Raw genomic sequence first — 15,834 nt, 5'->3', positions numbered from 1 at the left:
ACACAGTGGAAGCTATTATAGGTATAATTAAGAGACAGAGTAGAAGTTACAAGCCCCCTGATAGCAACTGTGAAGCAGTAGATTGTGTAAATACAGATTGGACAAGCATGTAGCAGCAGCCATTAATGGAGGTATTTAACTCTCACTTTGACTGGGACACGCAGGCCAGCATGTCAGAAAGGTAGTGAAATTCATGACTATATCTGGAACCGTTTCTGCAGCAGTGTCTTAGATCCAACAAGATCTAGATTGAGTAATGTGTTCCGTTTAATTAACAGTCAAACTGTACGCAAACATTTATCTAATGCTGAACTCAACCAATTTATGATAATTACAATCTAAAGGGAGACATTACAATGTAGTGATTAAAAGGGAAAAACACAAATCAATAGAGTTAAGTAGGCCTGAGACTGCCAATGAACTGAATAAATCTGATAATGAGTAAGATATTATCAATGTTAAAAAATACATTATACCAACTCTAAGCAGCCAGAGAGGTCAGCCACGGACATTTAAATAGGTAAGGGTCAAAAAACCAGAAGGAAAAGTAAAGAAAAATGATTTTAAAAAAGTCAGGCCTTGACACATGAAAAAAAACAAAGATCAGAAAAAGATGAAGAAACACACAGCTACAAACAGGAAACATGAGCTGAAACTTGCAACGCACATAAAAATTAACAATAAAGTTACAATGGTGATCAGGAGTAACATGGCCCATTGAAAAAAATTATTCATCCTCTTTGTGCCTGCCTACACTATTCAAAAAAGGTCATAGAACATAGAACATAGAACAATACAGCACAGAACAGGCCCTTCGGCCCACGATGTTGTGCCGAACTTCTATCCTAGATTAAGCACCCATCCATGTACCTATCCAAATGCCGCTTAAAGGTCGCCAATGAATCTGACTCTACCACTCCCACGGGCAGCGCATTCCATGCCCCCACCACTCTCTGGGTAAAGAACCCACCCCTGACATCTCCCCTATACCTTCCACCCTTCACCTTAAATTTATGTCCCCTTGTAACACACTGTTGTACCCGGGGAAAAAGTTTCTGACTGTCTACTCTATCTATTCCTCTGATCATCTTATAAACCTCTATCAAGTCACCCCTCATCCTTCGCCGTTCCAACGAGAAAAGGCCGAGAACTCTCAACCTATCCTCGTACGACCTACTCTCCATTCCAGGCAACATCCTGGTTGATTTGATTTGATCTTGACTTCAACTCCACTTTCCTGCCTGCTGCCCATAACATTCCTGATGAAGAGCTTATGCTCGAAACGTCGACTCTCCTGCGTCTTGGACACTGCCTGAGCAGCTATGCTTTGCCAGCACCACACATTTTGACTCTGTTATAGCTCACGTATCTGTCTGAGGCTTGAATATGTTCCGGGACAGCCTCCTAAGATTGACAGCCCTCTGAGGTGAAATTGCTCACCTCCATCTTAAGTGGGTGACACCTTTATTCGGAAACTTGTTCGAGATCCCACATCAGTGGAAATAGTGTTTCCCTGTCGAACCCACTCAGAATCTTAAGTGCTGCAATAAGATCACTTCTTCATCCCAGGAATGAACCTTCTTTGAACAACTTTGTGCAAATATATCCCTCCTTAAATAATACCAAAACTGTATACAATGTTCTGGATCTCACCAACACCTGTACAGTTCTTATAGTGCTTCCTTACTTTTACAATCCAAATTCCTTACAATCCCTTCATTTCATTTGCCTTCCTAATTACTTGCTGTACTTGTATACTAATTCATATAGAACACCCGGGTCTCTGTGCACTGCAACGTTCTGTAATTTCTCTCCACCTGAACAACATTCTTCTTAGCAAACTTGTTAATCTACATTTTCCCACATTGCGCTTCACCTGCTAAATGTGTCCCCTCATTTAACCTGTTTATATAATTTTATAGCTGAAAATGTGTTGCTGGAAAAGCGCAGCGGGTCAGGCAGCATCCAAGGAGCAGAAGAATCGACGTTTCGGGCAAGAGCCCTTCTTCAGAGTGTGCTCCTCACAACTTTGCTTTTCCATCTCACTTTGTATCATCAGCAAACAGAAAATGGTGGATTTGGAGGATAATCACTAGGTGTTAGTATTTACAACAAAGAGGCACTAAATTGCCAAAAATCCCAAGGAAATTAATATCAAATGAGACAGGCACTCACCAAAATCAACATTAAACAAAAACACAGCAATAAAGGACACGATGTCATTGAAGAGTAAAAATTCCCAAAAGTCAGATGGTTTTAAAGGAAATGTCTGTTAATGCCAAATTCTAATCTGCTGAAGCTCTCATAAACCAGGATATGAAACACTCCAATATTTAAAAGAGAGGAAAACTAAGAAATGATATGCTAGTCAGTCTAGCATGTGTTGACAGAAAATTACTAGAGTCTGTAATTAAGGATAAAGTGATTGAGTACCTTGAAAGTGTTCAACCTATTAGAAAGAGCCAACATGGAATTGTATTGGACAGTTCATTCTCAATCAGAGAAAGGTTTTTGAAGGCAGAACTAAAGTAATGCACAGGGAATATCTGTAAATGGACTCATATGGATTTCCAGACAGCTCTCATTACAGACTGCTAGCTAAAGGTCTAACCCATGGACCTGAAAGCAAACAGTACCTGCTTAGGAAATCAGCTGACTGGTCAGAAGATAGGGAGAATGGGGAAGTATTGTAACTGATTAAATGCAATCCTGCAAGCTGAGTGTTAGGGCCTCAACTATTCACTGTAGTTATTCATAGCCACATGTCCAAATTTGATGATATGAAGATCCAAATATTACATAAATTAGATATTGAATGAATAGGTAAAACTGTGGCAAATGGATTTCAGTACAGATAACTATGAAGGCACTTATTATGGATACAGATGGGTTAGCATATTTCCTAGTGATGAAAAGCTGGAAACAGTGGATATTTAAAGGAAGATTAGTGTGTGTGTGCTTGGTTCATTAAAATGTCATGAATACTGAAAGTAAACAATGGTTAGCATTTTTCTAAATACCTAGATAACTATAATACAAGGGATTAAAAGTGATTTGCAATATCCAAGGCTCTAGTTAGACCACAACTAGAGGACAGAGAGGGAGCCTGAGAAATTGCTTTGGAGAAGTGCATTGTCAATTCATCGAAACGAAACTTGGAATGCAACTATAACTTAAGAGGAGATATTGCATAAACTAAGAGTGTGATTGCTTGAGGTTTAGAAGGTTAAGAGGTGACTTGGTCAAAATCTTTAAGATATTAAGAGGGCAGATAGGTTAGATAGAAACTTCATACGCTGTTTAAATGTATAGAATTGAGGAGGGCGGGGGGGCACAATCAGAAAATTGAATCCAGACCTTCAGGACTGAAATTAGGAAGATTTATTTTACTCTGTTGTACAAGTTTGGCAGTCTTTCACAAGCAGCAATCGATGCTAAAATTGCCAATAACTTTGATTAACAAAAATATACCAATCCTTGTCTTAACCTGAAAGAAAACTAAAGGGCATGGGTTTGAAGATGAGAGGGGAGAAATACAAAAAGGTCCAGAGGGGCGATTTTGTCACACAGAGGGTGGTTAGTGTCTGGAATGGGCTGCCAGAAATATTGGTGGAGGAGAGTACAATTTTTGCCATTTAAAACACATTTACACAGGTACATGGATGGGATAGGTATGGAGGGATATGGTCCAAATGCAGGCAAATGGGACTAGTTTAACTGTGAAAACTGGACGGCATGGACAGGTTGGGCTGAAGGGCCTAATTCCATGATGTAGGAAAAAAATGGGATAAAGGTATATGAGTTAGGCTGCACATCAGGCATGATCTAACGGAATAGCAAAACAAGCTCAAATGGTCTATTCTTGATCCTACGTTTTTCAGCATTGCTCCCTCTAAATGACATGTTTTGTTTACATGTTAATTCAATTCCTGTTAATGAAAGTTACAATTGAATCTGCTCTTTTAGGCAATGCATTCTAGATTACAAACTTACTGTAAAATTCCATTTGATTCACCTGGTTCCTTTGCTATTGATCTGAAATTTCTTTCCTGTTTACCTACCTAGCAGTCAGGAGAAACAATTTCTTGTTGCCTCCACTTAACAAAATCCATTGTAATTTTTAACATCTCCAAATCTCCTTGTAACCCTTTCTGCCCTAAGAATAAACCAGCTAATGTGATTCCTGTACTTACAAGAGAGTAATAAAATAATCTGAGGACTTTAGGAGTTAGGTAAGAACTTTAATTTATACAGATGCATGCACTGAAAGTAGCATTGCTGATTACCAAGACTAAAACGGGGGGGGGGGGGCGCGCAAAGAGGAATCAAAGCACTAGATATTAAGATATTATTAAACTGGAGTGGGTTCAGAAGAGATTTACCAGAACATTGCCAGGAATGCAAGGTTTGAGTTCTAAGGAGAGGCTGAATAGGTTGGGGCATTTTTCACTGGAGCGTAGCAGTTTGAGTGATGATCTTTAGAAATTTATAAAATCATGAGAGGTATAAATAAAGTAAATGGCAGGTGTCTTTTCCCTCGGGTGGGAGATTTCAAGACTAGGGGACATAGTTTAAGATGAGAGGAGCAAGATTTTTAAAAGTTATGGGGGCAATGTTTCCCCCCCCCCCCAAGTGTGGTTTGTGTGTGGAATGAACTTCCAGAGGAAGTGGTGGATGCTGGTACAGTTACAGCAGTTAAGACATTGGATAGGCTCATGAATAAGAAATGTTTGGAGGGACATGGGCCTAGGGCAAGCAGGTGGGACCCCTTTGGTTTGGGATTATGTTTGGCGTGGACTGGTGAGATCGGAAGGTTTGTTTCCGTGCTGCATGACTGTACACTGTTTAATTCTACAGGGATAGAACTGAAAAATAGAAAATATGTCAAACTTCTGTAAAACCTTGGTTACAATATCTTTGTGAGTATTAACAAATCTCATTTCTGTTACAAAAAGGGTGCAGAAGTATGGATAAGGTGCAGACAAGATTTACACAGTTGATACCAGAACAGAGAGGTTGCAATCCTTGAAAAACATTGAACAAGCTGGAGATTTTATTCTTAAAAAAGAAGTGACATGTTCAAAGTCTTCGGTTATGAAGAGGTTTGATAGAATAAGTGCAGAAAAGAAACCTCTATTTGTGGAGTCGACCTAAACGAGGTGATAAATATAAGACGGTTAAGCAATAAATCCAACAGGGAATTCAAGGAAAACTTATTTTAACCCAGAGGATGGTTAGAATGTGGAATTTACTGCCACTAAGAGTGACTGAACGGAAAAATAAGGACAAGAAAGGAAAATCATGATATATTAATGAAGGTGGAAAAAGAGTAGTGGGACAGAGCTAATACAGAAATAAAACACTAGCGAGGACTATTGGCCTGTTCAGTGCAGTACATGCCTCATAATTCAATGTAATATCTACTTTGTCAATTAGAGAATAAATACCAGCAACACCCACAAGCTGTAAATAAATGACAATGAGGTATTATACAATTAGGTTTCCAGGCAAACTGCGCCAAATGGACACTCTGCAAGGCAAGAGTGAACTCAGCCAATTTAGACATCAGACAAGAGCAGCACTCTCTAAATGATGTAAAACTATAAATAATGGAGCACCAGAAAGATACAGAAGGCAGATATCAGACCTTTAAAATGTCACAAATAGGTATAGAAAATAATCCAAACGGCACACAGAGTGCTGACCTTTATAATGAGACAACTGCAATTTAGAGATTTGGAAGACAAACAATAATTGTACAAAACTCTCAGACGATACCTGGGAGTACAGTGTTCAATTCTGAACCTTGAGGAGGACATACAAACCTTGGTGAAAGTGCATTTACCAAAATAATTGCTGGAGTTCAAGGGTTAAAATAATGAACAGAAACCAGGGTTGTATTCCCTAAAATTAGATTACAAATTGATTTGATCAAAGTGTTCAAGATTCCAAAAGGAATAATTATTTAATAAAAAGAAACCACTTTCACTGATTGGGGAAGTCTAGACTAAAGGACACAGTCTACACACCACAATACCAGATCCGGGCATGAAATTAGCAAACACCTTTCCACTGAAAAGCTATGAACATGCGACCACAAACTACAACCAAAGCTGGGTCAGCTTTGTTTAGCAGAAAACACTCAGGGGTTTGTGCAGCTCTAGATCCAAGTGGAAGGAAGTGGGATGTGACCTCCACGAGAACAGATCTGAGGCCAAATGTTCTACTCCTGTTCTTAATCCCAGTTTCTTCACATCATTCAAGTCTCTCAGTTCAGGACAATTCTAATAAAATCTGTGCTGCACACAGTTGACATAGTGTGACACGCGCCGCCGAAAGCGTGATCACAATTTTAAGAAGTTTCATATAGCTACTGGACAGCCTGACTTTCCATTGCAGGCTGAAATTTACAAGCAGTTGCAATTCCTTGTATTGATCTCAATGCCTGAACATCTGTTTGGGACAAGGTGGTGCACTATTGTCTATTTACAGTAACAGCCTCGGGGACTCACCAGATAATTTAGGCACCCTGCTACAGCCAGCAGCACTATCCGAACAGCACTGTGGGAGATTTAAAAATACTTCTGAAAATATGTAGAAATCCTATTCCCTAGACTGAAAATTGGAAAAGATCTTATTTTCAGATGGCTTTAGCGCTGTTTTTGTTACTTACTGAGTTGTTTCCACTTTTGTGGTTCGTCTTAGGCCAGTTATAAATAGAAATGTGTCTGTAGAACTTGGAGCCACACTTGGAAACTCGCTCTAAGCATCCGCTGGCAGAGAAAGCACACTCCAGTTTCAAAGCTTTATAGCCAAGCCCCACACACTATTACACAAGTGCAATTATGTATAAAGCGAGCCTTGGAATGTGAAAGAAAACTATCGCGTCATTCCGCATCATTTAGCTCCAGAACAGCCGCGTCAAAGACAATGTCGAAGGATGAGACACAGAGACTGAAATTACATGAGAATAACCCAGAGTCTGCTCATCTCCAGCATCAAGATAAACCATGGCACCGTGCACTCTGACAGCACCTCAATAAAGAGCTATCAGGAGAAGAATAAATACCTACCTTTGATCAAGTCCAAAGGTGCAGCCAACATTCAGAAAAAAAAAGAGTACTGTATAACCAACATTTGGCACTTGTCGCCCGCACACAATGTAAGAACTCCCTGAGGGAAAGTGGCAAAGGAGTAGATTTTTATTTTTCTACTGTGGTTAAAACAAGAGCAGAAGTGAGCTAAGTGAAGAAATTAGGAGATTGTCAAGAGCCCTTAGAATGACTTTATGCAACATTTAAGAGGCATTTGGATGGGTCTATGAATAGGAAGGGTTTGGAGGGATATGGGCTGGGTGCTGGCAGGTGGGACTAAATTGGGTTGGGACATCTGGTCGGCATGGACGGGTTGGACCAAAGGGTCTGTTTACATGCTGTACATCTCTATGACTATTTATTGTGAGAGAGACAAGTGTGCCCTGCATTGGGAGGCAACCTGACTCTTCCCTGGGAGTGATGGGAAGATTGGGAGAGTGCAGGGGAATGGGAGAGAAATGAAGGCTTCTAAAAGAAAATCAACTCTTTTGATTTGGTCACACAGGCTCCTTTATTTTACATCCTGCTGCCCCACCATTACTCAGGTGACTGGAAGCAGCTGCCTGAGTAATGTATCACCTAGAGGTGATATCCATAGGAAACGCAGCCTTACAGAAAATTAAACTTTGGAGAAATAGCAATCAGTAAATATTTGCTGCTCAAATGTGAAAAATGGGTCCTGCCATTCCAGAAAAACGTTGATTCTCCTGCTCCTCAGGTGCTGCCTGACCTGCTGTGCTTTTCCAGCACCCCACTCTCGACTCTGATCTCTAGCATCTGCAGTCCTCACTTTCTCCTAGCCCAGAAAACGGTCAAGTGCAAAGAACTCTCTAGGATATTCAAGGGACGCTGTTAAAGGAGAATCACAAAGACATTTTGTAAGGATAGAAATATAAACAAAATATCCTTAACAAACATTTGGACTACATGAGTATATGCAGCAAACCTTTCATTAACTGGTACCTATGGAAACCAAGAGTGTTCCAATTGATCAAATATTCAGGATATGCATAACCACTGTAAACTCTGACCAAGTGAAATTTTAAGACATTAACATCCCTCAGAAGATCTTTGTCAAAACATCAACAGATGTAAATCAATGTAAAAACACAGTAAATAACAAACATAATACAGGTGGTATACACATCACTGTTATACTTTAATTACAGTCAGACATTGTGGTATGAGGTACATCATTTTGGCCGGTTCATTAAGACTGCTGATTGATAAGGTGCTGGTTAAAACAACGTTTGCTCGATTGTACCAAGTGCATATAATGTTATAGTTTAAAAAAAAACATACTGCTTGCCTCTTCCAAACCCATCAAATAGCTTGCCCTTAAAATGATGCCCCCCTCAAGTCACTGTTTTGATGATTTTAATGATGTATGTTATACAGCAGACTGCAAATTACCCTTCAATCATTTGAATTTGTTACAGCCCCTCATCACAAGTTTGGATAAATGTACAATTCTTGCAAGCAGACCCCGGCTGATGCTTTATATGGAAATAGGGAATATTAAAACTCGAAAGAAACTCACAGCAAACACTCAATTACAAGTAGAAAGGCAAAATACTGTGGATAAATGAGAAAATGTCAGAAATCCAAAGTGGCAGGATACTTCTTACACTTCTCAATTTAAACTTAATTACAAGTGGTCACTTATAGCTCAAGTGAAGTGTCAGGGTGGGGTCATAAATGCAATAGCACTCTATGAAGCTTTGCACAGCTCACTGGCCAAGCTATCACAGAGTAACCACTTGGGTAAAGTTGGTAGGATCATGAGTCTCACCCTGGTGACAGTGTCAATGAGAAGGGGAAGTAGGCAGAATAGCAGAAGGGCAAGTTCCTGCCTCATCCCAACAGGACTGACTTGTATTTATTCAGTTCCTTTCACCTCTTCAGAATGGCTCAAAGCACTCCACTGCCAATGAAGGATTTCTGACATGTAGCTGCTATAGTAACATGGTAGTAATGTATAACCCATCCACAAACAGAACACCCATTTCAAGAAGGGAACCTCTGCGATGTGATATTTGTTGTCCAAGGCTGTTTACCCTATTCCCACAACTGGGATCACTCATGCTGAAAGTGTCAAAAAAAAAGAAAACTGCAGTGCTACCACATGGCACGCTGAATACCAGACATCTGGTTGTGGTCAGCGAGATGGCGGAACACGATCCGGCTGAGGCGCCATCTACGCTTGACGCCCCGCGGCCGAGAGGTGAGGACACAGCGATTGCGGATCCGAACTGGGCAACTGTCTCTTGGTAGGCTAGCGATCTCCTGGTCAGCAACTTCCTGCATGAAGACAATACTGTGGTGAGAAAAGAGCACAGTACTTTGACTGTGATTTCAAACATGACCAGGGCTATATTCAGCCTGCAAGGTTTACATTCAAATAAAACTTCACCCCCTGCCATGACTTTATTCCCCATTTCTCCATACCTTCCTCGACCTCAAATCTCTGTGCTCCTCTAATTCTGGTCTTATCGCCCTCCTTAGGCACAGAATTGGGCAGAATACTTGAACAATGTTTTATGCAAGTTTCCCATTACCTCCTCGCTTTAATGTGCCATTACTTAGAAAACCAAGGATTCGGGATGCCTTTTTTAAAACAGTATAAAAACCTATGTTCCCTTTTACATTGCTACTTCTTACTAAGCACGGGAATCACCTCTTGCTTCCAGAAATTTCATTCCCATGTTACCAGGTGGGAATTAGGGCTTGAAGGAGGCGCATCCAGACATTAATCCTCAGTGACCTGCCTGTACTTGTGATGTTACGCCACCTTGTTCTTGACCCAACCCATCAAACAGAAGAATTCAGGACTACGTTTGTGGTGTTGGTATTTTACATACAACTGGAAAACTTACAGATGGGTTCTTTATCTGAATTGGGGAAAGCAGTTTTATAAACAGGCCCTTCACATCAACCCACATGTGCATCATCTTCTGCCGACTGGCCTGAAGCACTGTCACCAGCTCCCAAACACTGGCCTGATTCTGTATTGCCAGCTCCTGCAGACAATAAAATTGAGGTCTTTCCTGTTGAGGTTCTTTCATTGTTTTGAATATTTTAATGCTGAATATTGCACAACAGACTGCAAATTATCCTTCAATCATTTGTATTTGTACATTCAGCTCAAAACGTTGCTGTAGCTTTGGGTGAATGGTTTAAAACTGTATTCAATCTTAATTTGGTGAATACTGACCTCTTCTGGCGTTATTCAGTTACTGCCTGCATGCCACATGTGAATAAAGCAGGAGAACATAGATTCCACCAACACCTCCCAACCTTTCAACCCTGCCATTTCAAGATATCAGCCAGTGTCTCCCACCTATAAATGAACTCATCTGATCACAGAAGCTGGTGGAAGATGCTGTACGGAAGGCAGGTATCCTTTGATGCTCCGCAGCACCAATTGCTAAGATGATCAGAACATGCCTTTCCAACACTTTGTGGCTATCTCAGTAATTCGAACATTGTGATGGTTTTCTGCACATGTTTACACTCGATGATTGAAAGATGTAGTAAAACAAAGAACTGACAATTACACCCATCTGTGTTATCAATCTGTGATGCTCTTACTACACTGGCTCAAACTTGCTTGTTCCCCTAATCAGCACAATCCCCTGATAAGCAGTAATAATCCAAATTTGGAAAGAACTTTGAGACTGCAAATAGACAAGCTATGTTCACTCGAACGACAATGCTTCTTTCACTAGCAACCCCCAACCCTGTCAACTATAACAGAGGGGGCAATGGGATCTTGGGTACATTATCTGCAAATCACACCCATCCTGGATTCTACAAGTACATTAGGAGCAAGAGAGCAACTTGAGAGAGAGGAGGACCCCTTAAAGATCAACGAGGTCAGCTTTGCACTGCACCTCAGGAGATGGGCGAGATATTAAATGAATATTTTACATAAGTTTTTAACTGTTAAGAAATGGAGGATAGAGAACTCAGGAAAATAAATATTAATCTTTTGAAAACAGAAGAGGAAGTGCTAGAGGTCTTAGAAAACATAAAGGTTGAGCGATCTTGAACACTTGATCAAGTATATCCCAGGACATTATGGGGCCCCTTGCAGAATTAGTTGTACAATCTATAAACATGGACAAAGTACCAGAGGACTGGTAATATTGTGCTATTGTTTAAGAAACAGCCTGGAAAGTATAGACCTGTCAGTCCGTTAGACAATAAATTCATATTCATTCATTGGAAGTGAGTCAGAATCCTGGAACTCACTACCAAACACTGTTGTAGAAGCTGCATCAGTGCAAGGAGAGCAGTGGCTTAAGGAGAAGGTGCACTGTTGCCCTCTCAGGATACCAATAAAATCTCAGGTGGTCAACAAAACCTTGAATTTCAGTACACAAGATGGAAAAGCTTTATACGCCCACTGCAAAGCACATGACATGACTCTATATTATCTAAAGCACTGTCACATTAATTTCCTCAATTGTATCATTGGCATTATTGCATTCACCACCCAAAATCAAAGCACAGTCTAAACTGGGGGGGGGGCTTAGTCCGAAAAGCAGAACACGATCTCAATACTGAATTCAGCCTGTCCACACCTGCAGTTCCTTCGGCAAGATAGTGTTTTTCCGTATCGCATTAAGTCGCCGTCTTTCATCTGCGTACTCAAAGGCCATTTTCCTCCTTTTCACATCTCGCAGCATTCGCCAGTCGACATAGTAATTGCGAACTTGCCCCACATTCCCTCCTGGTATCCACGTCAACAGCTGCAAGAGGCAAAATAAAAGCATGTAAAATATATACACATCTTACAAGCATTACATATTCTGGAAGAGCAGAAAGCATAATTGAGTAACACTGAGAACTCCAGCATATGTACCATTTCCTCAAATGCACAGAATGCCTCAGTCTTCATAGCACATGGTGAAGTGAGGAAAGCCAGTGCTCAGCAAACTCCCAAATCAAGTTCTTCTTAGCCAGCACAACACCACTGTATAATGTGATGTGGGTATCACTGGCCAGCATTTATTGCATGCCCCTAACAACTTGGGGTGGTGGTGAACCACCTTCTTGAGCTACTATAGTCCATGGGGTGCTGATGCACCCACAATGCTGTTAAAGTATTTTTTTTGGGTTTTGATGTTGCAACACTGGAAGCAGGGTGATATATTTCGAAGTTTGACCTGAAGAGGAACCTGTAGATGGAGGTATGCCTTTTGCCTGTTGCCCTTTTCCTTCTTAAGTCTTAAGATTGGAAGGTGTAAATAAAGCACTGTAGACATCCAAGAACCTGCTACAAGCACCAGTTTTTATTTCAGTTAAATTGCTCGCACTCTCCATCACCAGAGTAAGACTAATATGTAGCAAATGAGGAAAGGTTTTTATGCTGTGGAATAATGTTAATCCCAAATTTTGATCAAAATCTTCAAATTAATTTCACACTATCAAAAGAGTAGCATAGTCTCATCTGCTTCACATTTTCACATGCAAGCATTCTTCAAATCAGATATATACTTTGAAGAAAGAACTGTGAAGAAAGAGGACAGGGAGTGAGACTAATCGGTTCGTTTCTTTAAAGAGATAATGGCCAAACCACCTTCCTCTGCACACCGTGATTCTAAAATACTGCATTCACACACCAAGTGTCATACTTTCAAAAAAGGCCAATAACAAGGTACAATATTGTCAAGAAACGAACCTAGATCAGGCATCAAACCTTGCAACATTTAGTTCCACTATTGACAGTTCAACAAAACTGGGACATTAAAAATCATTGCTTATTTTCTTCATATTTGATAAAAATGTAGCTATATATATTTTAAACTTCCATCCATTTTGCATTAGGGAAATGGAGTTTAGATACAGAGGGTGGATACAGAGTGAGCAAAGAAACTCGAATTAAAAAGGAGAACAAGATGAACTGCAAGTACAAGTGAAGAAGAGTCCCAAAACGTGTGACACGGTGGAGAAGGTAAAGCAGTGGACTTGAGGAGCATGCAGTGATAAAAGGGGAAAAGCAAGGAATGAGAAACAGCCCGCTGTTGGAGAGGATGGTGTAAACAGTGACAACCAAATATTAGGGAGGTAGCTGAAGACAGAAACAGTAATTTTACATGCCTACGGTTCACAAAGTTGTGCCTTGCACAATCACAAGGCCTGAAAGTGCCTTTAAAAACTCTAGGAAGTGTGGCAGGCAGCCACAGCACAGTTGCACACTGGCAACAAAGTGAGATGGAGTATCCAATAATGCAATCCATATTGGAATGGGAGTGGGAGTGGGAGAGGGAGAGGGAACAGGGGACAGGGGACAGGACACTTTATTTCAAAGGGAATGCAGTGTAAGAGCTACACCGCTACAGCGGGTACACAGAAAGGGGAGCCGGAAGGTAAGCAGAGACCAGTTTAAATTAACGTTTTCTTTTTTGCAGTCTGTTTTTTTTCAACTAGGAGCGGGAACCCGGAAGTCGTCAACAGAGGCTTCGGTGAAGGTAAGAAGTTTGAGTCGAGAAGGAACCCAAGACACTACATGCGTAGTGTCTCCCACCCTCCCTACTCCTCTAACCTAAAAAAAAGGACTCAGTCAGCTGAACAGGTAAGCTACTTAGTGTTCTTGTTTTGTAGACTAAGTGTAGAGTAATGGCAGCGCAGGCAGTGAAATGTTCCTCCTGCAGGATGTTTGAGAGAGGGGTGACCACCGATGCTCCTGCCGACTTCACCTGCAGGAAGTGCAGCCAGCTCCAGCTCCTCACAGACTGCGTTAGGGAACTGGAGCTGTGGAGTAGGATGAATTGAGGATTATTTGAGAGGCTGAGAGGGTGATAGATAGAAGCTACAGGGACATAGTTACACCAGAGAACTGAGGTACCTGGGTAACAGTTAGAGGTGGGAAGGGGAGGAAGCAGGCAGTGCAGGGATCCCCTGTGGTCGTTCCCCTCAACAATAAGTATAACCGCTTTGGATACTGTTGGGGGGGTATGGCCTAGCAGGGGTAAGCTGCAGTGACCAGGTCTCTGGCACGAGGTCCGGCTTTGAGGCCCAGAGGGAAAGGGGAGAGGAGGAGAGCACTAGTTATAGGAGACTCTATAGTTAGAGGGACAGACAGGCGGTTCTGTGGTCATAGGCGAGACTCTCGGATGGTCTTGTTGCCTCCCAGGTGCCAGGGTCCGAGACGTCTCGGACCGTGTCTTCAGAATCCTTAAGGGGGAGGGTGTGCAACCAGACTGGCACCAATGACATAGGTAGGAGAGGGGTGGGGAGGTCATTCAGGAGCTCAGGGAGTTAGGCTGGAAGCTAAAAGCTAGGACGGACAGAGTCATCATCTCTGGTTGTTGCCGGTGCCACGTGACAGTGAGGCAAGGAATAGGGAGAGAGTGCAGTTGAACACGTGGCTGCAAGGATGGTGTAGGAGGGAGGGCTTCAGGTATTTGGACAAATGGACTGCATTCTGGGGAAGGTGGGACCTGTACAAGCAAGACAGGTTGCACCTGAACCAGAGGGCACCAATATCCTGGGAGGTAGGTTTGCTAGCACTCTTCGGGGGGGTTTAAACTAATTTGGCAGGGGGATGGGATTTGGACTTGTAGTCCAGCAAATAGGTTAGGTGTTTTTCAGGATGTCAAGAATGTAGGAAGGTTGTGGAGAAGGTAGCACTGACAGGGAATACTTGCAGACACAGAGATGTGGTCAAGTGTGTATACTTCAACGCAAGGAGTATCAGAAATAACCTGGATAAACTTAAGGCGTGGATCGGTACCTGGGTCTACACATGTTGTGGCCATCATGGAAACATGAATAGAAGAGGGACAGAAATGGTTGTTGGAGGTTCCTGGTGACAGATGTTTCAGTAAGATTGGGGGGGGGTGGTAAAAAAGGAGGGGGTGTGGCGTTGCTAATTAGAAATGGTATAACAGCTGCAGAAAGACAGTTTGAGGGGATCTGCCTCTGGAGGTAGTATGGGCTGAAGTCAGAAATAGGAAAGGAGCAGTCACCTTGTTGGGTGTTTACTATAGGCCCCCCCAATAGCAGCAGAGATGTGGAGAAACAGATTGGGAAACAGATTTTGGAAAGGTGCAGAAGCCACATGGTCGTAGTCATGGGCGACTTCAACTTCCCAAATATTGATTGGAAGCTCTTTAGATCAAGTAGATTGGATGGGGCGGTGTTTGTGCAGTGTGTCCAGGAAGCTTTTCTAACGCAGTATGTAGCAATTGCCCGACCAGAGGGGAGGCCATATTGGATTTGGTACTTGGTAACAAACCGGGACAAGTGATGGGTTTGTTAGTGGGTGAGCATTTTGGTGAAGGTGACCACAATTCTGTGACTTTCACCTTGGTTATGGAGAGAGATAGGTGTGTGCAACAGGGTAGGTTTTACAACTGGGGGAAGGGTAAATACGATGCTGCAAGACAGGTTCTGAGGAGCATAAATTGGGAGCATAGGCTGTCAGGGAAGGATGTCGTTGAAATGTGGAAATTTTTCAAGGAACAGATACGACGTGTCCTTGATATGTATGTTACCTGTCAGGCAGGAAAGAGATGGCCGTGTGAGGGAACCTTGGTTGACGAGGGAGGTTGAATGTCTTGTAAGGAGGAAGGAGGCGGCTTACATAAGGTTGAGGAAACAAGGTTCAGACAGAGCGTTGGAGGGATACAGGATAGCCAGGAGGGAGCTGAAGAAAGGGATTAGGAGAGCTAAGAGAGGGCATGAAAAATCTTTGGCGGGTAGGATCAAGGATAACCCCAAGGCCTTTTAT

The 15,834-nt window shown here is 42.0% G+C and overlaps 1 protein-coding gene across 1 annotated transcript in view; it reads right to left on the bottom strand.

Annotated features, from left to right (window-relative positions):
• Positions 1–8,234: 8,234 nt before the first annotated feature.
• Positions 8,235–15,834, bottom strand: part of mrps14 (mitochondrial ribosomal protein S14) — a 9,521-nt gene continuing 1,921 nt past the window's right edge. Inside the window, exons 2-3 of the mRNA XM_072573417.1 lie at positions 11,681–11,848; positions 8,235–9,395 (exon numbers count right to left, since the gene is read on the bottom strand). Coding sequence (XP_072429518.1) covers positions 9,213–9,395; positions 11,681–11,848 — 351 coding nt within the window. The 3' untranslated portion in view covers positions 8,235–9,212. The remainder of the gene's footprint in view (positions 9,396–11,680; positions 11,849–15,834) is intronic.

This window comes from Chiloscyllium punctatum, chromosome 7, assembly GCF_047496795.1.
Source record: "Chiloscyllium punctatum isolate Juve2018m chromosome 7, sChiPun1.3, whole genome shotgun sequence".
Taxonomy (NCBI): Eukaryota; Metazoa; Chordata; class Chondrichthyes; order Orectolobiformes; family Hemiscylliidae; genus Chiloscyllium; species Chiloscyllium punctatum.
Note: the sequence above shows the minus strand (reverse complement) of the source record. Positions and strands in the feature narration are given on the sequence as shown.